The sequence below is a fragment of the Phyllostomus hastatus genome, unplaced genomic scaffold (assembly GCF_019186645.2).
Source record: "Phyllostomus hastatus isolate PE091 unplaced genomic scaffold, TTU_PhHast_1.1 phas_scaffold_28, whole genome shotgun sequence".
Lineage (NCBI taxonomy): Eukaryota > Metazoa > Chordata > Mammalia > Chiroptera > Phyllostomidae > Phyllostomus > Phyllostomus hastatus.
In genome coordinates, this window is record NW_025334022.1 from 10,618,339 (window position 1) to 10,626,666 (window position 8,328).

Genomic DNA, 8,328 nt, shown 5'->3' on the forward strand with positions numbered 1-8,328 from the left:
TTCAACCTAAGGGATTATTAATGATAACACCTCACTCTCCTGGTTAATGAAGGCTGAAAACATAGCCCAAAGTCCAATAAATGAACAGGTACAGAATTGTCATCATCCTAAGGCCCTTATCAACAGCATTATTTAAACAATCTCCACAGTTTTCTTATCAGGCCACAATGAAGAAGCAAAATAAAGGTCAATCAAGTGTTTATCAGCTGACAAGCTTTGTCCCTTCAATGAAATTTGTTTTATAATGACTAAACCCAAAGTAGAATATCAGTACTCAACTATACAGATATGATTTTTGGATTCTTGCTTGAATTGGTGAATGATGTGATGTGAAGAAAAAAAAGTGACACATAAAACTCTAAAATAAAAGTACTCCCGAATCCTTACCCATATATGTGATTTAGCTGTCTGCTTCTCCTTGAAAAGTAATAACTAGAGCATATGGTACTCTCGAACACTATCATGAGAAGGGGTAAGAAGACAGAAAGAACATTCCAGAAAGAGTAAGGATTTAAAAGGCAAGGTAGCCCAAGGCAGTAACATCATCTGCTCTAAATATTGCTAATTCTGCTTCCCCTAATCTCTGCTGAAAAAGATACAAAGCAAGATACCTTAGACCTCCTACAGTCATTCCAAGCCTTATGAAAAGTAGGGTAGGTGAGGAAGGTTTTTTAAAAGCAAGCAGTAACTAGGAAAAATAATGCTTGGCTTGGAAAAATTGAGGCTGAACAGAAACTTCCTCCTCTATCTTCACTGCCCCATTGCAAAACAACCTTGATTTTACCATGGTCTCTGAGAAAAGTGGTAGGAAAACACAAATGAAACTGGGGGGGAGAAAGCTGTAAGAAATGTGTTCTTCTCCTTGCTTCACTTCCCATCACCCCAACCTATTTTGGCAGTGCTTACCCTGAGCCTCTGTCCCCATACTCCCTTGCCCTCATCATCAGAGCAAGCTAATTATGAAATCATTTTACTTTCCTGTGTATTTAACTTGATCTAATGCTGCAAAATGTAAATGTCAAATATATGCAAAAGTATTCAATTTATGCTCTTTTCCAATGCAAAAAAATCTAAAGACAATTGATTTCATGAGTATGTGATATTCATATTATAGTTGCCTCACGGAATAAACAGACTTCTGTAAGTTAGTCTCAAAAACTATAACAATCATTGGAGCCATTAGCTCTGTCCCCAAGTTTCAGCATTGGCTCCCAAGGAGTAATCCTGGTTTTGCCTAATTCAATTTTATGACCTTGAACTCAGTCTTTTTTTCTCTGGGCTTCAGTTTACTACCACTTTCTTTCCAAACATGTCATACTGATGTTCTGGATGATTGCTTAACTATCGCACCTTACTTCTATATTAACTGTCTTTTAGGTAAGAATCATGTTTTATACATTCCTTGTATCTGGCATAAATTCAGTTAATCTGTAGACTGATTTAGGAGATGGCAAGGAACATACAAAAGGCATTAAAATATGGAAGGATTTGTTTATGCTAATATTATAAACTGGATCAGAAATCAGAACTAAATTCCTTAATTCATCTGCAGTATTTTCCATACCTGAACCCCTCTCCTCCATTTTTCTCCACACACCCTCCCAGGCCTTTGCATATGTATCTTGAACATATTAAAGGTTGGGGATACCTATAAAACATCTTCAAATCCCCCATATTTGGTGTAACACTTAAATGCTTGCATCAAAGAATTCTCCAGAATACACCCTTCTAATAAAACCACTTAGGGGATGCACCTTCTGAATAAATTTGTATTAAGCAAGCCTATTCTAAGCCTCGCTCCATCCTTCCACCCAGGAACAAATCAAAGGATGTACTACATGAAAGAATCAAGAATCTTCCAGATTTAAGCTTATACATTTTGGGAGGGTCTACAGCACGAAGGCAAAGAGTTCATAAATAAGAAAGAAAAGAGAGAATTGTCCGGTTTCCTACAGCTTCACTAAAAATGGGGGAGAGTTGGAAATAGAGTTGTGAGACAGGTTAGAAATTGGAAGAAATTAAGATTATAGCTTTAAAAGTGCCACCTTTCAAAAAATCCATGGATTGATTTTGAGCCATCAGAAATGGAAGGGATTAAACTTTTACGGGTAGTAGGAAACAGGAACAGTTAAAAGTCAAAAATGGGGTTTGGAATTCGCAGGGGACGGACAGGGGTGCGGGGAGAGGGAAGGGAGGCATCACTACGGTCAGAAAATGAATGGGAAAAGAGAGTAAAATGCCGGCCGAATGGAAGATCTGGAGGGCAGGGGTGAAAAGAGGGAGGGTAAAAGGGAAGGAGCCCGAGAATGAGTGCTAGTAGAAGAGGAAGGTGGGGGATGGGGCATAAGGAAGTGCAGACTCAGGGTGAAGCGCCAGACTAGGAGGCGATCCACCGGCCCCAGACCTGTGGCAGGGGTGTGGGCAATCTGCCCTTATCCCCAGCGGCGGTACATACCTGTTGGTGTGGAAGCGGTGGAGTGGGTCGGTGCGATGGCAGGAGGACAGCTGGCAGCCGAAGTCGCTGATGTCCAGGCAGCCAGGCTCCTCGCTCGGGCATGTGCCCACCCCGCGAGGGGGTCCCAGTAGCGGGAAGGGCTCCTCTGGGGTCAGAAACTTCTCGTAGGAAGTGGTCGCCGATGCTTCGTCGGACATGGCTAGAGATGGCCGGGCTCGGGTTACCTCTCTGGGCCTAGGCTGCTCCCACATCCGCCCCCGTTCCCACTCTAACCTGCCCACTGTCGCCGCCGCGCCTGGGCGTGCCAGCCACAGTTCACCAGCAGGCTGAGCGCAGCGGCCTGCCACAGCTCCTGGGAGTGCGGCGCTGCGAGAGGAGACTGCTCCAGGCCGCAGCAACCCGCTGCCAACGACTCAGTCTCCAGTAGCCCCCGCAGTCGTCTCAGCCTGCCACAACCACTGCTGCCACCCAGCCCAACGCCGTCCGGCGCGGCGCGGCGCGGCCCAGCGCAGCTGCAGCCGCCACCACTGCCGCCGCCGCCGCCAGGCCCGGCCCGGCCCGGCCCGCCCCGCCCCCTGCACTTGCGGCCGCAACTGCTGCGGTCCGCAGGGCCTCTGCCAGGGGCGGTGGGGGGGGGGGGGGGGGGGGGGGGGGGGGGGGGGGGGGGGGGGGGGGGGGGGGGGGGGGTGGGGTGGGGGGGGGGGGGGGGGGGGGGGGGGGGGGGGGGGGGGGGGGGGGGGGGGGGGGGGGGGGGGGGGGGGGGGGGGGGGGGGGGGGGGGGGGGGGGGGGGGGGGGGGGGGGGGGGGGGGGGGGGGGGGGGGGGGGGGGGGGGGGGGGGGGGGGGTGGGGGGGGGGGAGCGGGAAGCTGCTCCCCGCGCCCCCTGCTGGAGTGGAGGAGGAACTGAGCCGCCGCTTGCCTCAGGCGCCGCTGCAATGCCCACCTGGCCCTCCAAGTGGCCAGTTAGGGATTCCAGGAGCTAAAATGCCAGGCACTTCAGGTCAAGCCCCTCCTCCTCTTCACCCGCGATTGATTACTAAACAGCAAACCGCAGGCCTTCGAAAAGGGACTTGGCTCACTGTGGTTGCGTGAGAAAGAATCCAGATGCTCTGGCTCCCAACACATTCGATCACCCTGTTCCAATTCAACAAGTATTTATTGAGCTCCTGCAGATGTGTGCCCAGCACTGTGCAAAAAACTTCAGGGAAAATGAGCCAAGTAGATAAAAGTAGTCCCTACCTCACCTCTGGTCACCAAACCCTGAGAATTACAGACGGTGGCCACCAGGCTACTCAGAGCTGATGAACACATAGAGTTGTTTTGTGCTCTCTGCTGTGGCTTGCATCTTGCATTCTCCTCAAAATGTCCTGCGGTTTCTCCCTTGCTAATCCTTAAAGCCCCAGCTCAAATGTTACCTTCTCTGTGAAGACTTCCCTGACTCTCGAAGGAGACGTGGGCATTACTGCCAATGCTCCTGTAGAAAGAGTGCTTAACTTGTTCAATTTAAATCAATTTACTAGAGATCACATACTGTTCTTCCTCTCTTTTTTCTGTATTTCAGATAAGTGGTTCCAGATCTTAGGGGTACACATTTTTTTAAATATTTGGAGGAAAACACAAAATTGCCAACTTCTTATTTTGCCAACTGAACGCAAAATTTTAAAAACTATCTGCTACTGTTTGGTAAAAGGAAGCACATGTCATATAAAATATGAAACCTGAGGATTAAGCGGGCTGGCTCCTGGTGGCTAACTGGGCTCAAACAAACATGAAAAAAAAAAAAAAAAGCAGAGCCTCGCAGCTATTTTTGCACAGGGACCTCTCACTGCAAACCGAACTTCGGAGAGAAGTTTCTCGGTAAGACTGCCTACCTATGAGCCACTACATTTTCTGTCTTCACTGTTTGTACTATTTGAGATAGCCCTTATTTAAAAAGTTCCTGGAGTCCTAATTCAACCAATTAGGTTTACCTAACTGGTAAGGCTTACCTGAGGCTTACCCCATCCAATCGGAGTTGTGTATCTCTGACCAATCAGAGTGGCTGCTTTCTGGCCAATCAGGGATGGGGGCGGGGACTTCTGTCTATTACGTTAGCTCCCCTCACTTCTGGAGGCACTTTCCTTTGAAGATTGCCTTTGGCCCAGGCACATCATTGTGGGAGGAAGCGGAGCAGGCCATCACAGGTCTGCCTAGTGAAAAGGGCCCTGGCCTCCGGGCCTTGCTGTTTTCTCTGCAGCTTCCCATAGCACTGGAAGAGCTGTTCACAGCAGTGCTGTTTCACACTCTTGACCTATTACTGTTAAGCTGTTTGCAATCAAGTCCGGGATTCCTCTTGGCATTTGAATTGACGCCAAGAACCATGGTTGACAACAACGGTATAATCTCTCAATAAATCATTAAATATTGGGTTGGCCAAAACTTCCCTTGTTGGGCTTTTTTTTTCCCCATAAGGTGGCTCTGGTAGTGCTTAGTTGCCTTTAACTTCATTCAAAACAATTTTGTTAGATTGTATTGTGACCCCTGTCATATCAGCATGCATTAAAAAATCTTAATCAAAATTGAATTTTTGTGTAGCTATTTTAATATTGCAGATGGAAGAAAACCTGCAACACTTTTTCCCATATTATGATTTGTTATTTCCAGAAAGGTAAAAATGCAACTGAAACACAAGAATAGATTTGTGCAGTGTATGGAGAAGGTGCTGTGACTGATCAAATTTATTAAAAGTAGTTTGCAAAGTTTTGTGCTGGAGATTTCTCAATTGTCGGGTAGACCTGTTGAGGTAGATAGCAACCAAACTGAGACGTTAGTTGAGAATAATCAACATTATACCACAGGGAAGATAGCTGATATACTCAAAATATCCAAATCAATAAAGCTATTGATGAAAATGAAAAATGTGCCGTTTATTTTACATAACAAACTAAACAGACTTTTTGGTCAACCCAATATATTTAATCTCAGGAAGGCCTAGCATCTCCTGATTGGACAGATCTTCCCATGCAACTCACCAACACTAACATTGAACGAACATAATATTTTCTAGTACCTCTCTTTTTATAAGGTAAAATAAAAATGTATGATCATCCAGGGGCCATCTAGAAAATCTCAAAAATAGCTTTAGTCGCTAAAGATATCCAGAAAATTATTTTATTTCATTTTACATTTAGGATTCAATATTAGGAAATTTGTCAGGACATTTGAAATTTAAAATAGAACAATTGGTGATACAAAACAGTACATAATAATTCCAGAAAATAAAATTATCTTCTGGAGAGTGGGGCCCTAGTAGTACAGCCTTCCCCCACTAGGTGAGTGTTCTAGGAACCCATCAGTATCAGTGTACCAGTTGGAGTTGTTGTGAGAGGTTGCATTTAGCTTCAGGGAATTTTTTTTTGAAGACTCTTCCAACAGCCTTTGCCCACTTCATGATGGGTAATTTACAAGCATACCTGCCCACACTGTGCTAAGTTTTCAGCAGTTTTTGACCAAAAACAGCATGACCCCCATAACTTATCCTCCCTATTCACCCCATCTCCTGCTGAGTGACTTTTTTTTGTTTCCCCAGTTGAAAAAAGTTCTTAAAGGGAAACGTTTTAACAATGTGGAAGAGGTGAAAAAAATCGGCAGAAGCACTAAAAGGCATCAAAATTGTTGACTTTAAAAACTGTTTTGAGCAGTGGAAAAATATCTCAATAGGTATATTGCATCAGATAGAGAGTACTTTGAAAGTGACTGAAGTTTAAACATGTAATAATAAATACACAAGTTTTTATCAATAAATTCTAGTTTATTGGGGTTCCCCCCAGTATCTGACTATTCATAGAGAGTAACAAAACTTTCAAAAATAAAAATATAAGGTAACATGATGATCAAGAACCTTAGCTCTTTCATAAGTGAGAAAGGTTTGCTTTCTTAATTAAGGATTTTAATAGTGAACATGAAGCACAGAAAATTATTGTAATAAAACATGGAATCATTTTTTACCTAGGCAGATTACACAAACTAACCCTTTGTATTGAAGGTGAAGAAAATGAACAGTCAATCACTGAGTTTCTTGTACTAGTCTAGGCCCCCAAAATACAAAATGAATGTGACATACACTAAACCTTCCAGGAATTAATCTAAGTAAAAAAACAGGTATGACAAAAAGGGATGGGAGGCAGAGATTGCTAGTTGACTATCACATACCTTCTCTCCCATTTATTAAGTAATAAAGTCTGATTTTTGGGAGGAGTAGCTGTGTACCCAGGTGAAAAAATTTTATTTCCCCTCCTTCCTTTCAGAGAGGGGGATCCATGTGACTAAGGACAATGATATGTGTGTGGAAATTGTTGGGTGGAGCTTCTTAGAAAGCTTCATAGTTTTATGTGCATGTGCATATGCACCTGCACTCTCTGCACATGCATGCACCGGTGTGGGGGAGTAAGAGTAATGGTGCTTATGAGGCTGCTAAATTCAGGGGCTGTTTTAGTTTTTATTCATTTACTCAGGAGCCCTTTTACTTGTTCTTGCCCAGCTATCGATGTGATGGCTGGAACTACAGCAAACATAATGTTACATTGCTGGGAACTGCCCTGCCTGGTATCAGAAGCTGTAACCCCAACCAAGGCTAAGGCTGAGGGAATGACCTTGGATCGTAAGCCAGCAAGGAGATAAAAGCTTATCTCCCTGGCAGGAGTGCCGCTTCTGCTACTTTTACTTCACCCTGCCTGGCGCCCATTGCTTGGTCGGTTAGCCAATGACGGGTAAGATTCCCCAAGGGGGGAACGATCTAAGACAGGCACGATCATGTGGGAGGCCGCCAAGGAAGGACATTGGGGGCTACAGCAAAAGTGGGTAATGGACCCCCACCCCTCAGCTTTGACATAACCTGAGTCCTCATTGACTGTGAGAAAACCTCCTAATCTCTTGTCTGCCTTTCTTCCCTTGTTCAACCTAAGCCTGAAACAATGACAGAGTGTGGTACAGCCCTGTGTTGGAAAGGGTGGATTCCCCGGGTGATCAAGCCTAAGAAAGAATATGTAAAATCCTGTGAAACCTGCTTTGTTTAGAGTGCTCTCAATGAAATGATAAGGGTCCAAGCAAGAAGTAAGTTTGTTCCTCAAAGCTTTACAGCTCTTTAGCTATCTGACCCTGACTCAAAATAGGCCCTTAGACTTCTTTGTTATCTATTGTTTGATCCTTACTTCCTGGCAATGATTAATGAGCTTTACCTGAATTCTTGTGCAAACGAACCCAATAAAAGCCTGCTCAGGTGGAGGAATGGGGCACTCTCCACTAGAGAGAGTGGCCATTTCATCCCTATTTCTCCACAGGACTCAGTTGTCCGTGTGTATGTTTTTCTCGTGTTTCGACAGGCCATCTGCAGCATTCCGCGGTCACTCTTAGTTGGTGGCCATGACATTACATGGAGAAAAACTTGAGCTGGGAAGCCAGAGCTTGATCTTGGAAAACAGCAGAAAGATAAAAGGAGTGACCATAACCATGTTGAATTTCCTACCTTTAAATTTCTTTTATATGATGGAAAAAATAATGGGTTCTTAATGAGCCAACACAATTGCTAAACAATACAGAATATAATTGTAATGCAGTGAGATAAAAGATCTAAAAAGATATGTATGAAGATCTATGAGTGCACATTTAAGGAAACAACGCATTCTGGCAGGGAGAAGTGAAATTGGGAGGGGGGATTCATGAAGGGAGTGACATTTGACCTGAGATTTTAGAATATGAGCAGCTGCCTACTAGGCTAGGAGGGACCTATATTTTAAATGAAGCACTGTGGTACTGAAACTCCTTATAATTTTTGTGGTAAAACTGGGGCAATTTGAAAGAAAAAATGATGGACTTAGAAAACATTTTGATTAGCAA

At 44.6% G+C, this 8,328-nt stretch overlaps 1 protein-coding gene across 1 annotated transcript in view; it reads right to left on the reverse strand.

The window, feature by feature from the left end:
- Nucleotides 1-3,030, reverse strand: part of FAM199X (family with sequence similarity 199, X-linked) — a 45,265-nt gene extending 42,235 nt beyond the window's left edge. Inside the window, exon 1 of the mRNA XM_045817704.1 lies at nt 2,456-3,030. Within this exon, the coding sequence (XP_045673660.1) occupies nt 2,456-2,706 (251 nt within the window). The 5' untranslated portion in view covers nt 2,707-3,030. The remainder of the gene's footprint in view (nt 1-2,455) is intronic.
- Between the last annotated feature and the right edge of the window lie 5,298 nt (nt 3,031-8,328).